The following is a 17577-nucleotide window of genomic DNA, read 5'->3' as shown; positions in this document are numbered from 1 at the left end:
TGGCTGCAGCCAGGAAACAGGAGCTCAAAGGCCAAGGGAGTAATAGTGTCAATACTTCCCTCCTTCCACAGCCGCACATCCCCACAGTGGACGCAGGCCAAAGTCCAGCTGGAGCCCGGGCTTCAGCTGTTAAAGGCAGGGCGAGAACAGACTGCACCAAGCCCTGGCTGGAAACTCACTGCTGGCTGCTCAGTCCCCATCACCCAGCCTGGGTTCCTTGCCCTGTAACCTAAGGGGGAGTGAGGGTTCCCAGCCGCTGGCAGGAGCAGAGGCCGCTTTCCCCTCTTAATATCCCTCCCCTCAACAGCCAGAGTCTGGGGGGGGTAACTCAGCCAGCACAGAGCTTTATTAAAGAAAAGGTGAGGGGGTCAGGCCCCCGGTTACTTCCAGAGCTTCTTGATGGACATGTTCTTCTCGCTGTCTTTCTGCATCACCTGGGTGGGGGGAGAAGGGAAGGGTTAGGCCCTGCTTCTGGCACTCAGCCCCGGCCTGAGGTCACCTGCATGCTTCCTCTGCCACTGTCCTGATCCCAGCCCGGGGCAGGAACCAGGCTGGGCCCCTGCAGCCTGCCTTGCAGGGATCCTTCCTGGTGCCCCCTCCGGGCAGGGGCAGGAGCCTGTACTCCAGCTTAGGCTGCAGCACTGTCTAGGCCGCAGTCCCCTTGGCATTCACCAAAGGCAGGGCAGTGACAGCAGCAGTAAATCCCACCCCCCAGCGTGCACAGACTCAGGGAAGAAAACAGCTGCTGGGGAGCAGGTTGCCCCAGGCCGGCCCCCTAGAGCAGCAGCGTCTCTGTGCAGAAGGGAGGCCCCAGGGGTTGCCTCTAAAGCCAGTTAACTCCCCTCTCCACCGCTCTGACTTCACACTGCGACTCTGCCACAGGCAGCGCCATTCCGGAGCGGCCAGCACAGAACGGGGAGCCTAGGATCTGCCCGAGGGAGCAGACTGGGACGCTACCAGCACCAGGGCCTGCCCTGGCAGAGGAAGGTGGGAGAAGCAGAGCCAGGGGGATTTCTGATTTTACCACTTGAGTGGTGCTGGTACCTGTGGAACTCCCAGCCAAAGGGGCATGGGGTGAAAGTCCCCCATGGGGTTTTATTGTGGGCCCTTGTTTCGGCAGCATGGGGACAGGCGCATGAGGGGCCCCTCACTTCTTTGCATTCCTTCAGCCTCTCTCTCCCCAGGCCCCCCTTTCGGGGAGAACAGGGCTGGTCTCTGGGCGTCCCTGTAGCTCTGAACAGTCCCGGCCTTCAGTCTCAGGGAGGGTGGGGGGGCTGTCCCCGTTCTCTGGCAGGACAGCCACTTCCAGCTGGACCAGGGGCATGGCCAACAGCCCAGAGGAAGAGAAGAGCCTGCAGTTGGTCCCTTAAAGCACCTGGTGCACTGAAGCCACCGCCCCCACCCGCTGCTGGGGCAGCACAAGGCGGATTTTACCTTGGCTACGGCCATTTCAAAATCTTCCTGTGTAACATGCACCCTCCTCTCCCTCAGGGCGTACATGCCGGCTTCCGTGCACACCCCCTGCAAGGGCACAAGAGCAAGGAAGAACAGTCACTCCCCTTTCTGCACAGCCCCCCCCTCACCCGCCCAGCCTCACATGGGGAAAGCAGTTCCCCGGTAGAGGGGCAGCGTGTGACAGAGGAGTCCTGTACGTCTCCTGGCGATCTGCCCGCTGCATCCGCTCCATCCCTCCAGGGGAACGCAGTGTGCTCAGCACAGCCCGAAAGGGCCCCAGCCTGCCCCTGGAACAGGCACGCGACAGCTCAACAGAAGCTAGTCCTGGCTCAAAGCCCCCTCCAGAGCTAATCAGGAGCAGCTGCTCCCTGTCCCACCGGCCTAGAGAGCTCCAGGCCCAGCTACTCACCTTCACCTCAGCCCCCGACGCTCCTGGCATCAGCTCCGCAATTTTACGCAGGTTGATCCCCCGCGTCAGGTTCATTTTCCGAGAGTGGATCTTGAGAATGTCTAGGCGAGCCTGTGGGGAGAGCCCCAGCAAGGGGGGGTGAGGGCCAAGAGGTCAAGGAACAGCCAGCACGGGGGGGGGAGAATGTCTGTGGGGCCAGGCTGGGACTCAGACACTACAGAAACAGTTTGGCCCTGGCCTGCAGGGGGAGGGGCCTGCCACAGGGGAACGCCCCCATTACCTCTTCATTTGGAGGCGGGAACTCGATCTTCCTGTCGATGCGGCCCGGGCGCAGCAGAGCAGAGTCCAGGATGTCTATGCGGTTAGTGGCCATGATCACCTGCAAGGGAGGAGGCTGTCACTGCACAGGAGCTGGGGCTTTATCCTGCAGTGAGGGCCTTGGGGAGCCAGCCATGCCAAGCCACCTGGCTTCAGCTCCCAGCTGGGAAATGGGGCACCCGACTCCCCTCCTCCCCTGAGCCTGGGGGAGGGGTGCCGGCCTAGCCCTGGGGGGGAGACTCGCCAGAAGTCACGCCAGGCTCTACGCACCTTAATGTTCTTCGTGGCCTCGAAGCCATCGAGCTGGTTGAGGAGCTCCAGCATGGTGCGCTGCACCTCGCTGTCCCCCCCGGAGCCACCCTCCAGGCGCGAGGAGCCAATGGAGTCGATCTCGTCCATGAAGATAATGGAGGGCGCGTGTTCCCTGGCCATCACAAAGAGCTCCCGCACCATGCGCGCGCCTGAGGGCAAAGCAGAGGGGCCCCTGAACGCCCTGCCGTAGGACGGCGCACAACCCCCCACAGCTCTGCGGCCCCAAGGCTGAGCCCCGGCCCCGTTCTCACTGCAGGGACGGAGAGCTCCTGCTACGCACTGGTCAGCGCAGCCCTGGGCCTGGGCCCATGGCGCCCCCGAGGGCATGAGCCTGCCACCAGGTATGGGCGAGAGGCATCAGCACAGGGCTTGGCTGCGGGCCATGCACACACAAGGAACTGATTTAAATCACTGATTGCAATCTTGGTTTGCACTTATCCTGTAGCTATTTTCCTGCACCTAGGTTCATACTCATGGGCTGGTATAACCATTACACGTGTCACCTGGCCAACCAATACTGCCGTTCCTCTGTGCTCGGGGCTGCCAGGCCAACACACGAGCTCTCTGCACGTTTCGTTTCCAGCTCCTCGACTGTCGCACTTTATGACGTTCGAAAACGGCAAAGGACTCAGTTATTTACTAGCCAATTCCTTGACTCGGGATTGGGGTCAAGCTGCATTTGGCTGGCAACTGGATTTCACTTAAATGTACAAAACCAGCATTTTAAACCTGGTTCAGTTCAATAAATAACTCAGATGCGCTGGCAGAAACATTCAGGTTGTCAAATGTGTTTTGCATTTAAAACGGCTCGATTGATTACACAAAGGAAGCAGTCACTGTAATGGGTGAACGGAGAGATCCCCGTCGGCACTTCCCTGCTTCTTTAGGGGCCTGAACCCCTTTGGAACTCTGGCCCCACATCCTTCAAGTTTTTAGTTAGCAGAGCTCATCCTCCCCCACCTGCCTGCTGTTCACAGACAGGAAGAGGGAAACCAGCTTTCCCAGCTTGGAAGGAGCTAGTCGAGATGAAGGATTCTCTGCATCTGCTGGCTAATTTGAACCCCAAAGCGTCTCTGCTGCCCCAGACCCTGGAAATACCGACACTTGGAAAGACGTCAAGAACCAGCCTTCGCTCCATTGTGAGGACTGACAATTGTAACGTGGGCAACGGGTCATTGGGACCTTCTGAAAGCTCCTGAGATGCACCATACTGGTTACTGAAACGTTGATAATTACACTCTTCGGCCTGAACACAGGCCGGGATAATTTCAACTTGAATTTTATAATTTCATGTTCTTTTTAAACTACCCCTGTGACCTGCTATCAGGGCTTTGCAGAGGGATAGCTTGGGGATGGGGGGGCTAAACTCACATCTCCCCCCCCCCCCCCCTTCCCACATCCACACTTACCCTCGCCAATGAACTTCTGCACCAGTTCCGAGCCCGAGACACGGATGAAGGTGCAGTCAGTGTGATGAGCCACGGCCCTGGCGAGCAGGGTCTTCCCGGTGCCGGGCGGTCCATACAGCAGCACGCCCTGCAATGGCCAGGCCAGCGTCGTTAGCCGAGGGGTTGGGTGCAGGAGCTGCACTGCACAGCCCAGCACAGACATGGGCATTTGGTGCCACCTAGTGGGCGATTTACTCATAAACCCCATCCAGGGCCCAGTAGGACAGGGCCCAAACCATGCGTCCAGGACCACACGCCTGGGAAGCAGCTGCCAGAGCCATTCCCAGCGCCACCAGATGGGGGGAGCCTGGCTTTGGACAGGTGGGGACGGACCAGGCCTGCGGCGCACTCAAGGATTCGTGCCATAAGGACGCAGTTCACTGGGGGGCTGCTCAAGCTCTGCCTCCTCTGGCAAGGGCAGAAGGGGGCGCTGTGCTAGGAAGCTGCTGCATTCCCTGAGGCTCACCCCCTCCTCCACATGGGCGAGGAGCTGCCATCCCCCAGGCAGGGCTGAGGCAGGAGACGCATACCTGCCCTGGCCCTGGCCTTGCCGCAGCTGCCAGCAGGGAGCTGTGCTGGGCTCTGGCAGGGAAAAGGGCCGTCACAGCTGCTTCCCACTGGGAGCATCTAGGCCCTTCGAGCAGCCATCCCTCCCCCCAGCTGGCATTGCAGGGGAGTGCATAGGGGCCGAGCCTCTCCTTTGGCAGGCACTGGGATCCCACCCACTCAGTGACTGGTTCCCTGCTCCCTCCCCCAGCACAGCCAGAGAACTGGACAAGTCGCAGGGGAGAGTGGGAGCTGCTCCGTCGTCCCCATTACTGGGAACTGGTAACGAATCTCCTTCCCCTCCCCGCTCCATGGGGTGCTGGGAACCATCCAGGGAAGGGAGAGGGCTCCCTTCTCCCTGCCAGCCTCGCCTGGAAGCCTGGCAGAGCACCAGCCCCAGCAGTGCAGGGCTGTGTTCTGCTCAGTTCTAAGCAGCAGATCTGAGCTGCCCAGGGCTGGCAGAGTCCCCTCCCCGTGGCGGGTGGCAGGGCACGTGCTGGGAGTCCTGCCCCAGAGAGCGCTTGCCTTGGGCTGGGCGATCCCCAGGGCCTCAAAGAGCTCCGGGTGTTTGACGGGCAGCTCGATCACTTCCTTGATCTCCTTGATCTGCTTGTCCAAACCGCCAATCATCTCGTAGGTGGAGTCCGGGACCTTCTCCACCATCATCAGGGACACGAGGGGGTCCACTTTGTTGGGCAGGATTTTGTGGAGCGTGTAGCTGTCGTTCCTCAGCGCCACGCGGCAGTTCGGGGTCACCTGTGGAGACAGACAGGCAGGAGCTCACTGCCGGCCCCCCTCACCTTCAGCACTCGCAGCGCGCCGGCCTATGCACCCAGCCTGGGCACCTCCCCAGCAAGAGCTGGGCCGTGGGGCAGCTGCTGGGGCAGGGGTGTGGCCGGGCTGGGCAGCAGCAGCTGGTGGGACCTCTGCTGCCCCCGGCAGGCTGGTGACGACAGGCACAAGGCAGCTGCCGCCAAGCTGCCCCCCTCCTCCCCCAGCACGGGGCGCGCTGCTCCGAGGGTGGGTTCACCGGGGGCCTGGTACTCACATCATTGATGTCAATGTTTTTATCAACATCCACCACAAACTTCCCTTCTGGGTGAACCTGGAACACAGAGAGCAGAGACCTGTGGGGTGGGGCTGGGGCAGCACACGCAGCTCTCCCCCCGCCCCGCTCCAGCGCGTGCACACAGCCTCCCCCATCCGTTCCCAGCCGGTGGACACAGCCCCCCCCCCCCCCCCCCCCCCGCCCACTCATCCCCAGCCGGTGGGCACAGCCCCCACAAACCCCACAGGGGGAAGAAGAGCCCAGCAAAGTGCCCAGGGGCTCGGGGGGGGGGAGCCCTGCTCCTGCTCAAGCCTTTTCTAATACCCCGTCCCGCCCACTGGGCCGAGACGGTTCCACAGCCCAACAAAACACACCGCTCGGCCCTGGAAACAGCGCCCCAGCTCCGTACCTTGACAAGCACCTTCTTCTTATCCATGGCCCGCACCACCTCGCCGACGTAGGAGCCCTGCTCCTGCAGCAGCTGCAGCTCCTCCCGCAACAGGCGTACTGCAGCGCAACAAGGAGCCATGAGCCCCAGCCCTGCCTGCCCACCACGGGGCGCACAGGCCAGCCGCCGCTCAGAGGGCTCACGCAGAGAGGGCATTTTCAGGGCAGGCCATTAACTGAGAGGGGGCAGGCGCTGCCAACTCCCCACATGCGCCAGCCCAGCCCCCGGGGACACAGAAGCCATGCTCCGGAGTCAGCGCCGGCTTCCGTCTCAGCCAGGTGTCAGAGCCAGCACCCTGCCTTTGTATCCCTGGGAGAACATGCCTCGGGAGCGGGGTGCCCGGCTGTCCCGCTGCGACCACCGGGAACCCAAGAGATCACCCATCCTCCCTCCCTGGCAGAATGGGGAACAATCCAACCCTCCCTCTCATGATACGCTCTGGACACCCTTTGCATCCCACCCAGCAGGTCACGCCCCCCGGGCAGGGGACGTCACATTCTTGTTTTCAAAGCACCAATTCAGGGGGAATAGAGCACACGGAATGGGGACGAGGCGGGGGAGGCCAGCGGGAGTCGAGCGCGGGGAAGGTGGAGGAGGCGGGGGAGGCCGGCGGGAGCCGAGCGCGGGAAAGGTGGAGGAGGCGGGGGAGGCCGGCGGGAGCCGAGCGCAGGAAAGGCGGAGGAGGCCGGCGGGAGCCGAGCGCGGAGACCGGGGGGAGGCGGGGAGGCCGGCGGGAGCCGAGCGCGGGAAAGGTGGAGGAGGCGGGGGAGGCCGGCGGGAGCCGAGCGCGGGGAAGGCGGAGGAGGCCGGCAGGAGTCCTACCTTTGGCATTCAGCTCGTTCCTCTGCGCTTGCAGGCGGCGGAGATTCTGGCTCTTCTCGTTCACGATGAGCTTTGGGGAGAGGGGGAAGGGATAAGCCCACATGAGCCCAGGGGTCCCCCTGCACAACCGGCCCCAGCACGGCACCTCGCTCTGGTCGGCTCGCTCCTGAACACGGGCTAACCACCAGTCTAGCAGCAAGGAAGTGCCCACGCGTCGCCAGTGGGCAATGCGCAGGTGCCTCCCTGGGGAGCGCTAGGCCACTGTTCCCGCTTCACGCCTGTCACTACAGCAGCCCTTGCACCGAGTCCTCCCCAGCATCTCCAGAGTGAACCGCTCGGGAAAGCAGCCGGCACTGGAACGGGAAGGGACCTAGCTCTGAGCGTCTCTTACCACGTGGTCTGCACCCAAAGCCAGATTAACGGCCTCCCCTCTATGCCAGGAACAAGGAACATTTCCCCTTTGAAGGGGTTTGCTCGTCACTTTGTCCCTGCTGCAGGAGTGGGGATACCACCGCCAACCCTGACACCCTGAAACCTGGGCAAGGGGCCCCCTTCCCAATCTGTTATTGGGCATGCGCCGCTCTGCTCTGAGAACCAACGGCCAAAACAGCCCTGTCTAGCCCTGCCTTCCGCAGAGTCAGGCCAGCTGGCTTTGGAGACACCTGCCACTGACGGCAAGAAACACCACCCTAGGAAGGCCCTGCATCTGCCTGCTAGTTCCTGGGTCCCAACCTGCACCTCCTGCTGGGAGCCCTCTGAGGCCCCAGCCCCACTGACAGAGATGCTGTCACTGAACACGGACTGGAATCGCTTGGAAGAGGCTGCTGGTACCCTCAGAAGCCCTACAGAAGAGCTGCCCAGCAGAGATGGTAGCACCCCCGCCGCAAACCAGAATGCGCTTCCTCAGCACCCCCAGACCAGCCCCTCCGGCCACCCATCTGGTAGAGACGGTGCCCCAGCCCAGACCCCACTCCCTGTGGCCAGAGAGCCCCCACAATGCAGCTCACCTGCAGCTCCTCGATCTTGGACAGGTAGTACTGGCGGAGACCTGTCCCCCCTTTGCCTTCATCCATCTCCATCTGCAGAGAGAGCACACGTCAGGACACGTCCATTGGCCCAGGGGAGCCCCTCGGTGCGAGAACGGGGGGGCTCCTACCCGCGGGAGGGGAGGTGCTGCTCGTTCTCCAGAGGAGCGGTGGCTGGGTGGCGTCCACGGGTCTGGCAGAACAGCCCCCTGTGCTGGCTGCCAGCTATCAAACGAACCCAGAGCCTCTGCCCTCTACCCTCTGAGCCACAGCCCAGCTGGAGTTCAGGGCCCCGCAAAGGCAGCTCCAGGGCACCCCAGAGACCCTCTGACCGAGTGGGGCGCAGCGCCGCTCACATCCGAACGGCCTTCAGAGACAGCTTCAGGTGCAGGCAGGTTCAGCCCGGTCCACAGGCCCCTTCCACACAGAAAGGATAGGAGGCGGCCCCAGCATCACGAAAGTGACATCTGCAGCCACCAGGCTCCAAGGAGCCCCAGCCCCACAAGGCAGGTGCAGGCCGGGGCTCTGTTCACTTCCGGGGAGCCCCCCAAACTCTCGGGGGACACGGCTGCTCCAATCACAGGCAAAGAATCCAAAGTGGACAGGAGCTGGTGGGTGTGAGAAGCTCTGTGGGCAACCCTGAGGCCACGAGAAGGGGACCCAGCCCCACCACCTGGGGAGCAGGCACCGAGATCCAAGGCAGCCCATCCAAGGGGGCTGGGCCCCACTGGCGAGGGAGGAGCCGTTTCCCCCTCCCTTCTGCACAAGCATCTGCAACAAACCCCGCCCCCTCCTCTTCCTCCCTCCCATCCCACCTCCCCCTGCCACCCCACCCCTCTTCCTCCCCCCCCGCCCCCATCCCTCCTCTTCCTCCCTCCCATCCCACCTCCCCCCCGCCCCCTCCTCTTCCTCCCATCCCACCTCCCCCTGCCACCCCATCCCTCTTCCTCCCTCCCATCCCACCTCCCCCCCGCCCCCTCCTCTTCCTCCCTCCCATCCCACCTCCCCGTGCCACCCCATCCCTCTTCCTCCCCCCGCCCCCAATCCCTCCTCTTCCTCCTTCTTCCCCTCCCCCCCGCCCCCCCCCCATCACCCAACCACCGATTTCCCTCCCCCCCCCCCCGGCCTGACGCAGCAGAACGCGGCCCCCGGCTCCGCGGAGCCGCCCCGAGGGCAGGACGAGCCCCACGGCCCCCTCCGCCCGGCCGGGCTGCGCCGCTCCTCAGTCACCCCCGCCCCGCACCCCCCGGGGTCTCTCACCTGCTCCGGCCCGTCCACCGCCATCTTCTCCGCCGGCATCTGGGCGCTGTGACCAGTCAGGGTACCGACGCGCACTGCGCAGGCGTAGATAGACCCCAGAGCTATCTGCCTACATCCAAGATGGCCGCCGCCTCGACCCTTTCCCCCGTGCGCACGCGCAGGAAGCGCATAGGCGTCATTTCCTTTCTCTGACTCTATGAACGCTCAAAACACCCATCACGCTTCCGGGCTCAAAAAACCACACCTAAGATGGCCGCCGCCTCCTCCGGTCCTGAGCCGCCATTTTGGTAGGGTCTCTCCAGTAACCTTCAGCCTTGTAGGGAAATGGGGAAAAACACCCTGAGGAGAATGTTCCCCTAAGTCATCCTGGTCGCCGTGTTCCCCCGCCGGCCCCGCTCCGCCTCAGCGCCTGGACGCCACTCACAAGATGGCGGCAGGGCAGCGTCGTGACGGAAACGGAAGTGAAGGCGCGCGCAGGGCAGTGTGGGAAGGAGCTTGGTGCGTGCAGGTGGTGTGCAGGCTGCACCCACCAGTAGCCGGGTCGGGGCCGGGGTGAGTCGGGTCAGGGATTCGGGGGGAGTGGGGCGATTTGAGGGGGGACTCGCGTGGGGATTGGGGGTGGGGCGGATAGGTGGGAGGGGTGCGGGGGTTGGGGGGAACTCGCGTGGAGATTGGTGGGAGGGGATAGAGGGTGGGGGACTCGCGTGGGTATTGGGAGTGGGGGATAGGTGGGTGGGGGGACTCGCGTGGGGATTGGGAGGGGTTGGGGGGAACTCGCGTGGGGATTGGGAGTGGAGGGGGGATAGGTGGGAGGGGATGGGGGGGAACTCTCGTGGGGATTGGGAGCGGTTGGGGGGAACTCGCGTGGAGATTAGTGGGAGGGCGGGGGGAATTGGGGGAATTTATTTCTTCCAAAGTTGCCCCCAACTGGAAGCCACCAGCCGGCCCAGCGCGTTCCCAGCTGGGTCCCTGGGGGCCTCGCCAGGTGCTTGGCGCTGCCCCTCCCCCCCCACCCCACCACCCGTGGGCACCTGGGCTGCCTGCTCGCCTCCCTGGGTCCTGACCCCTGGGCACCCCTGTGGTGCGCGGAGCTGCGCCCCTTTGACTCGGTTTCTGTGGTATTGGGCTGGAGCCAACGGGTGTGGATCTGGTCTCCCCGCTGGCTGGGGGTCCTAGCCCCGCTCAGCTGCTGTCCTAGCCCCGCTCAGCTGCTGCTCCGGGAGGTGGTGTGGGTGCGGGTTGCACTGGGGCTTGGGGTCACAGTGCGAGGGGGCCGTAGCTAGCCATGTAATAGGTGGCATTCTGCTATCCTATGGATTTTTTCTGGGGGGGGCGGGGGCACTAAATGCACCTAGAATCAGAGAGGTAGCCATGTTAGTCTGGATCTGTAAAAAGCGATAGAGAGTCCTGTGGCACCTTAGGTGAATACCCACTTTGTCAGACATGCCTGCATCTGTTACTCTATAAGGTGCCACAGAACTCTTTTTTGCGAAATGCATCTAGAGGCTTGTCCTGCTGTAGACAGGAGTGGGGCTGGTACTGGGGTCCCTGTGGGGGCCTCGGACGGAGTCGTGTGGTTACTCACTCCTTGATCGGTAGCAGTCTGGCTTGGAGGGCAGCTGCAGAGAATGGGATGGGAGGGGGCCTCCCTTCCCCTTGCCGAGCGTTGGGGTGAGTGACGTGCTCCCGGGGGTGCTCAGAGCTGACGAGGGGCGATTTGGACTCTGGGTTCAACCTGCTGCCACTTCCCGTCTCTCCGCAGAAGGCGTGTGCACTGCTGCCTGGGACTGCTCGTGGGGCTCCCCCGCCCGCCGGAGAGCGAGCTGAGCCTGTGGGCCTGAGCGAGCCTACAGGGCGCCTTCACCCCCCAACATGGGCAAGAAGGGCAAAGTCGGGAAGAGTCGCCGGGACAAGTTCTACCGCCTGGCCAAGGAGACAGGTGAGCGGGGGCGAGGGGCGGGATCTGCTGAGTTCTGGGGGCGTCTCTGCCCCTCAGCACCCACATCCTACCTCTGCTGGGCCGCAACCTCCCACGCGGGGCCCGGCCTGGGCTGTGATCCCCGCCACAGCTCGTTCTGTTTTTCCCCACTTCCTGCCCTGCAGCAGCTGCTGGGGGCTGGCGACGTCCCCCCTCGCGCCTGCGGACTCACCCAGACCCCCGGAAAGCTCTGACTCTCCCTCCCTTTAGGCTTTCGCTCGCGATCCTCCTTCAAGCTGATTCAGCTCAACCGGAAGTTCCAGTTCCTGCCGAAATCCCGCGCGCTGCTGGACTTGTGCGCGGCCCCTGGTGGCTGGTGAGTGACTGGGGCCACGGCTGCCTGTCAGAGCCCAGGGGACCCGCCGGCCCTTGGAACGGGGGCTGGCAGGGTGACAGGAGGCGGGAATGTCTTGGCTGGCTTGGCAGAGCTCCAGCCCACTCGCTTACACCTTGGGCAGGCCCAGAGCCCATGTGCAGCCCTGCCTGCTTCCTGGGCTCCGTTGGTGGCCAACGAACTGAGTCTTGGGGCAGACGAGGAATTGTGCGGCGGCTCCATGGCTCGAGGGTAGGACCAGACACTGTCCAACATCCCCAGGCTGGTGAACAGCCTTGTGGCCATCGCCAGCTGCGGCCGCGGGGGGGAGCCCTGCGCCTGTCAGACTCCAGGGGGCGCCATCACTTTCCTGCCCCAAGCCCCGGGTGACTGTCCCGTAGCGGGCAGCTCCAGGAGCAGGCAGTGGCTGGCGAGAGATCAGTGCCCAGGCTGGAGCTGCTGCTGGGGTTTGCCGGCCCATAGGGAAGCACGGGACCCGTACTGCCCCCCAGGCCCCGTGTGGGCTGAAGCTCCAGGGAGCTCCGCCAGGTGAGATATCACAGGTGTCTCCCCATGAAAGATGAGGGGCAGAGCCCTCCAGGGTAACACATCTGTCCCCAGCTGAGGCAGCGTGGACTGGGCAACGCTACCAGGCCCTCCAAGCTGGACCCCCACACCGTGCCCTCCACCCAGTCTCGGCCCAGCCTGGTGTGGGGGTAACCCCAAACAGCCGTATCCGTGGGCTGTGTAGACTCGTCAGGGTGCCAGGCCCCAAGGGGTGGGCGCAGAGCCCCGCCCTGCCTGGGTTTCTCCTCTGTCAGAGTCAGTCCCGTGGGGCTCGTCTCCTTTTCCGTGATGGTGCTGGGGGAAGCAGGGGGACCCGTGTGGGTCATTATGGGGGGCGAGGCCTTACACTGTCTCTGGCCCTCTCTCCTCTCCACAGGCTGCAGGTGGCCTCCAAGTTCATGCCGGTTTCCAGCCTCATTATTGGTGAGTGGGGCGGGGGCAGGACAGGATGCCTGGGGGTCTGGGCTCAGGAGAGAAGGGGCAGTCGCCGAGGGGCTGGTTGGGAAGGGGACACTGTCCCTCCTGATGGCTGGGCGGGCGCCACCCCTCATGGGAGTTGGGGGCTGTTGAGAACGGGGCAGCACCCTCGTTGGGGGAGGGGGTCTGGCAGATGCTGAGTGTCTCTCTCCTAGGGGTGGATTTGGTCCCCATTAAGCCCATCCCCAACGTGGTGACGCTGCAGGAGGACATCACCACGGAGAAATGTCGCCAGGTAATTCCCACCCCACAATGCCTCCTGAACCCCGACAGCTGGATACTTTAGCGCATCTCCCCCAGCCCTGTTTCTGGGGGGATGGGGGGCATCATGTTCACCCAGAGGCCTCTCTGCAGTGGGATCCCCAAGCCACCCACCCCGGTCCCCCTTGGGGGGAGTGGGTAGGACCCTTGGGTTTGGCTCAGCCCTGGGACGCAGGTTCTGTAGGCTGGAGGGAGCGTTGGTCTTGGGGGGTTGGAGCGGAGGTCTGGCGTGGGGGGAGGGGCGGCAGGCTCACTGTGCCCTCGCCCCCCTCCCCCACTCTGCTGTAGCGAATGTGAGGGGGACTGTCCTGGCAGGGAGGGTGTCCCAGGCTCACCCCCTGCCCTCGCCCCCCAGGCCGTGCGCAAGGAGCTGCAGACGTGGAAGGTGGACGTGGTGCTGAACGACGGGGCCCCCAATGTGGGGGCCAGCTGGGTGCATGACGCATACTCCCAAGGTACCTCCCCCCTCGCCTGGCGGCCCTGGTCCCTGTGACAGCCAAGGGTTCAGCTCCATCCCTAGCGCCCTGGAGCTCCCCGGGTCCAGCTCAGCAGTCCTTGTCGCATCGACCCCAGTGCAGGAGCAAAGGGCCCTCTGGGGCCGGCCCAGTTACGAGGGATCGGGACCCAGCACTGTCGGTTGTGTGCTCCAGAGCAGAGAGCGGCAGGAGGCCTGGGCCCCATGGAAGTGTCAGACAGATGCCCCGGGGAGGGAAAGGAACGCGCTGCGCCAGGCGAGTGCCTGTGGGGTTGTCTCCTCAGCAGGCCCAGGGCTGAGTCCGGCCCGGCCCCGCCCCCTGCCCCATCCTTCCCCTCAGGTACCACGACAGGCACCGTGGGAACCAGAATCAAGCGGGCTCCTGCTCCCGGTCTGCCACGCTTGGAGCCACTGGGAGTGAAGGCTCAACGGGGTTGGCTTTGGCGCTGATCCAGCTCCATTCTCCACTCCAGCCAACCTGACGCTCATGGCCCTGAAGTTGGCCTGTGAATTCCTTTCCAAGGGCGGCTGGTTCATCACAAAAGTCTTCCGCTCCCGCGACTACCAGCCCCTCCTGTGGATCTTCCAGCAGTTGTTTCGCAAGGTGCAGGCCACCAAGCCGCAGGCCTCCCGCAACGAGTCGGCCGAGATCTTCGTCGTCTGCCAGGGTGAGCTGGGGCCGGGCGTTGCTGGGTGGGAAGGGAGTGGGGGTTGCTGGCTGACACCTCTAATCCTTTCCTTTTCCCTCTCCCAGGATATCTGTCCCCAGATAAAATTGACAGCAAATTCTTTGATCCCAAATTTGCCTTCAAGGAAGTTGAGATTCAGGCCAAATCTGTGAGCGAGCTGGTGACCAAAAAGAAACCAAAGGTACAAGTGAGCAGTCCGGAGGGCTTGGCTGTGAGGGGAGGCCCTTTGGGGCAGGGAGAGCAGCCCCCAGGGATGAGGAGAGGAGTCCACATTTAGGGTGGGGCTGGGGGAGGCTGTGGCGCTTGGACCCTGCCGAGTGGAGCCTGCTGTTTACTCATCCCCTCTGGCTAGTAATGTATATGCTTGGCGCTTCGAACGTGCTAATTTCCCAAAGCCGAGGAAAACTGAGTGAAATTGCCTGGGAGGAAAAATGTAGGCAGGAAAATTAATGAAAATTGGGAGCCCTTTTAAAAGGGTGTATTCCATGGCCAAAAAGCCATGATTCTACAGTCAAGAAAGAACATGGCCTAAAATCCCATCCTGGTTCAGTGGTGAAGAGAAAGTGACCATTAGACATAAAAAAGTAATAGATAACACATGGAAAAAAGGGGAAATGCATAGCAATGGGTATAAATTAGAAGTTATGGAGGGTAGAAAGTTGATAAGGGAAACTAAAGAGATCAGGGTAAACTCCCTGGCTTTCATAGCTAAGGACAATAAAGAGTTTAAGGATATTAGGAACAAAATAAATGCTAGCAATGGTATAGGCCAGGGGTAGGCAACCTATGGCACGCGTGCCAAAAGCGGAACACAAGCTGATTTTCAGTGGCACTCACACTGCCCGGGTCCTGGCCACCGGTCCAGGGGGCTCCGCATTTGAATTTAATTTTAAATGAAGCTTCTTAAACATTTTAAAAACCTTATTTACTTTACATACAACAATAGTTTAGTTCTATATTATAGACTTATAGAAAGAGACCTTCTAAAAACGTTGTATGACTGGCACGCGAAACCCTAAATTAGAATGAATAAATAAAGACTCGGCACACCACTTCTGAAAGGTTGCCGATCCCTGGTATAGGCCTATTATGCTAGGAGGAGATGGTAAAGTTGTTAATATAGAAAAGGCAGAAAAGCGTTTAATAAATATTTGTGTGTTTGGCAAGAAGCAGGATTATGATCTCGTATTACATGAGAATGGTGAAGTACTTTCTAGTCCGTTAGCAACCAAGGTGGATGTTAAAAAGCATCTACTAGGAACAAACATTTTTAAATCAGCAAGTCACTAGCAACCAAAAAGTCCTAAAAGAGCTGGCTGAGAAAATCTCTAACCTACTGATGTTAATTAATGCCAATTAATGTGATGGGGGGTTGGGGGTGTCTTGTCAAACAAACGTGATTTCATTCTTTGAAAGGTACTTGTCTTAGTACTGCACAACATTCTAACTGTAAACGTAGCACTGTGCCGTACCTGCAAAGCACGAAGTAAGTGGATTAAGACCTGGCGAACTGACAGATCTCAAAAGGCGTCATCATCTAATGGGCGAGAGTCCAGTGGGCTTCCGCAGGGCCTGATACTAGACCTGACGTCATTCAACATTTTCATCAGTCTGGAAGCAAATAGCAGATGTGCAGCGGAGCCAAAGATTTGTGGAGTGAGGCACCAGGTGTTGTAATACAGCCAAAGGCAAGGTCGTGTCTAGGGCCGTATCTGCGGAATGGGGGCCTGCGTCCTGGAAAGCAGGGAGTCTGGACAGGACCTAGGAGTCATCGTGGACAAGCAGCTGCCCTTGAGCTCCCGGGGTGATGCTGACGTGACCCGTGGCTGTGTGAAAAGGGGAGTCGGAGCTGAGTTCGGTACAGCGCTGCTGGGACCGACGCTGGAGACCGCACCCCGGTCTGGGGTCTGCATTTATAAGGATGTTGACATTTTAGAGAGGGTGCAGAAAAGAGCCACAAAACCGATTAGGGAGCTGGCGACCAGGCCGGAGAGTGACACACACACAGCTCAGTATGTTCCGCTGATCACAGAGCAGACTGAAAGTTGACTTGACAACAGTGATTTGATCTTGATGGGGAGAAAATACCGGCGACTAACGGGCTCGTTAAGGACGACAGCAGAACGAGAACCCCTGACTGGAAGCTGATGTTAGACACGTTCGAGTTAGAGATGAGGCAGGACGTGTTTCCTGAGCGGGCGATTGGCCATTGGAACAAACTGCCCGGGGAAGGGGGGGGCCCCATCTCGCTGTCATCAGCTCCAGGCTGGAGGCTTCTGGAAGGAGCTTCAGGCACTACAAGCCGTTGGGCTCCATGTGGGTGTGAGGGGGGAAGTGAAATGGCTGGGCTAGGCCAGACTAGCTGATCTAATGGTCCCTGCCGTGAATCTACGGCTCTGACCCCGTCCTCCCGTCTCGCAGGCGGAGGGATATGCAGAAGGTGACACGACGCTCTATCACCGCTTCACGCTGATGGATTTCCTCAAGGCCCCCAACCCTGTGGATTTCCTTTCCAAGGCCAATGAGGTGAGTGCCCAGGGCCAGGCCAGCCCCGTGGGAGTGGAGCAGGGAGGGCCCACAGCCTGGGCTTGGCTCAGCCCCTCTGCTGGACACCGGCAGTGCACTTAGCAGTACCCAAGGGCTTGCTGGTGGGACCCACGGCCTGGGCTTGGCTCCGCCCCTCTGCTGGACACCCGCAGTGCACTTAGCAGTACCCAGGGGCTTGCTGGTGGGACCCACGGCCTGGGCTTGGCTCCGCCCCTCTGCTGGACACCCGCAGTGCACTTAGCAGTACCCAGGGGCTTGCTGGTGGGACCCACGGCCTGGGCTTGGCTCCGCCCCTCTGCTGGACACCGGCAGGGCACTTAGCAGTACCCAGGGGCTAGCTGGTGAGACCCACAGGCTTGGGCTTGGGGCAGGGGAAGAGTTGCGAGGGCTGCTGGTCTCGGGAAGGAGACAGCTGCAGCCTTTCCCCTTTGGCTCCTGTGCAGATCACGCTGGGGGACAGCGAGCTGGAGCGGCACAGCGCCACCACCGAGGAGCTGCGCCAGTGCTGCCGGGACATCCGCGTGCTGGGCCGCAAGGAGCTCAGGTACCCTGGGGGGGGGGGAGGGGGCACACGGCCTGGGCTTGGGGAGTCCGGCACTGCCTGGGGCGGCTGGTTCTAACTCGCTGCCTCTCTGCTCAGGGCCCTCCTGAACTGGAGGACGAAGCTGCGTCGCTTTATGGCCAGGAAGCTCAAGGAGCAGGCCAAGGAGCTGGACATCAGGTAGGAGGAGAAATGTGGCTTCCAAAATCTGCAACTGCCCCCTCCACGCACCCCAGGGGGCGCTCTGTAGCTCGTGCCCGCCAGCTGGTGGCGCTGGGGAGCCTGGCCCCAGGTTGGCTGGGTGGGGCAGGGCCAGGCTGAGTGACTCCATCTTCTGGCAGCTTGAGCTCCGGCGAGGAGGAGGAGGGCGGCGAGGAGGAGGCCGTGAAGATGTCGGGAGCAGCTGGGGATGGAGCCGCAGAGGAGGAGGAGATGGAGCTGAGGCTGGCGGAGCTGAAGGCAGAGGAAGTGGCTGAGCTGAAGAGGTGAGTGCTGCCCTCCCCAGCAAGGGGATCTGGGCACCCAGGAGTGGGGGAAGCTCAGTGCTCCTGCTACAGGCATGTGGTGGGCCCATCCTCAGCTGGGCTGGGGTGTCCAGCCAGCAGAAATGCTGCAGGGAGGCTCTCCCGGGGTGCCTC

At 61.9% G+C, this 17577-nt stretch overlaps 2 protein-coding genes across 3 annotated transcripts in view; one reads left to right on the top strand and one right to left on the bottom strand.

Moving 5' to 3' along the window:
* Positions 1 to 328: 328 nt before the first annotated feature.
* Positions 329 to 9353, bottom strand: PSMC5 (proteasome 26S subunit, ATPase 5). 2 transcript variants are annotated; one of them, XM_005313368.4, is made up of 12 exons: positions 9092 to 9353; positions 7814 to 7885; positions 6807 to 6876; positions 5946 to 6043; positions 5537 to 5593; positions 5014 to 5244; positions 3904 to 4030; positions 2453 to 2643; positions 2145 to 2243; positions 1865 to 1975; positions 1435 to 1521; positions 329 to 434 (listed from the first exon to the last, which is right to left on the bottom strand). In XM_005313368.4, the coding sequence occupies exons 1-12, from the start codon at positions 9128 to 9130 to the stop codon at positions 381 to 383; spliced, it is 1236 nt and encodes a 411-aa protein (XP_005313425.1). In that variant the 5' UTR covers positions 9131 to 9353; the 3' UTR covers positions 329 to 380. The 2 variants fall into 2 exon arrangements, with proteins under 2 accessions (XP_005313425.1, XP_023969304.1); XM_024113536.3 differs by lacking the exon at positions 9092 to 9353 and adding an exon at positions 8188 to 8622.
* Positions 9354 to 9502: 149 nt separating this feature from the next.
* The window catches only part of FTSJ3 (FtsJ RNA 2'-O-methyltransferase 3), a 19832-nt gene continuing 11757 nt past the window's right edge, over positions 9503 to 17577 (top strand). Inside the window, exons 1-12 of the mRNA XM_065577606.1 lie at positions 9503 to 9643; positions 10854 to 11030; positions 11280 to 11385; positions 12326 to 12372; positions 12582 to 12661; positions 13043 to 13142; positions 13636 to 13830; positions 13917 to 14032; positions 16273 to 16377; positions 16842 to 16942; positions 17039 to 17119; positions 17281 to 17424. Of these exons, the coding sequence (XP_065433678.1) occupies positions 10964 to 11030; positions 11280 to 11385; positions 12326 to 12372; positions 12582 to 12661; positions 13043 to 13142; positions 13636 to 13830; positions 13917 to 14032; positions 16273 to 16377; positions 16842 to 16942; positions 17039 to 17119; positions 17281 to 17424 (1142 nt within the window). The 5' untranslated portion in view covers positions 9503 to 9643; positions 10854 to 10963. The remainder of the gene's footprint in view (positions 9644 to 10853; positions 11031 to 11279; positions 11386 to 12325; positions 12373 to 12581; positions 12662 to 13042; positions 13143 to 13635; positions 13831 to 13916; positions 14033 to 16272; positions 16378 to 16841; positions 16943 to 17038; positions 17120 to 17280; positions 17425 to 17577) is intronic.

Source organism: Chrysemys picta, chromosome 24 (genome assembly GCF_011386835.1).
Source record: "Chrysemys picta bellii isolate R12L10 chromosome 24, ASM1138683v2, whole genome shotgun sequence".
NCBI classification, from domain to species: Eukaryota; Metazoa; Chordata; order Testudines; family Emydidae; genus Chrysemys; species Chrysemys picta.
This window is presented reverse-complemented; position numbering and strand designations above follow the sequence as displayed.

Excerpts from the sequence above, each read along its gene's own strand:
- PSMC5 (XM_005313368.4), bottom strand. The coding sequence starts at position 9,130 with ATGCCGGCGGAGAAGATGGCGGTGGACGGGCCGGAGCAG. Across the intron at positions 6,044-6,806 it reads GAACGAGCTGAATGCCAAAG|TACGCCTGTTGCGGGAGGAG; the intron begins GTAGGACTCCTG and ends GTTGCGCTGCAG. Across the intron at positions 4,031-5,013 it reads TGGGGATCGCCCAGCCCAAG|GGCGTGCTGCTGTATGGACC; the intron begins GCAAGCGCTCTC and ends TGGCCATTGCAG.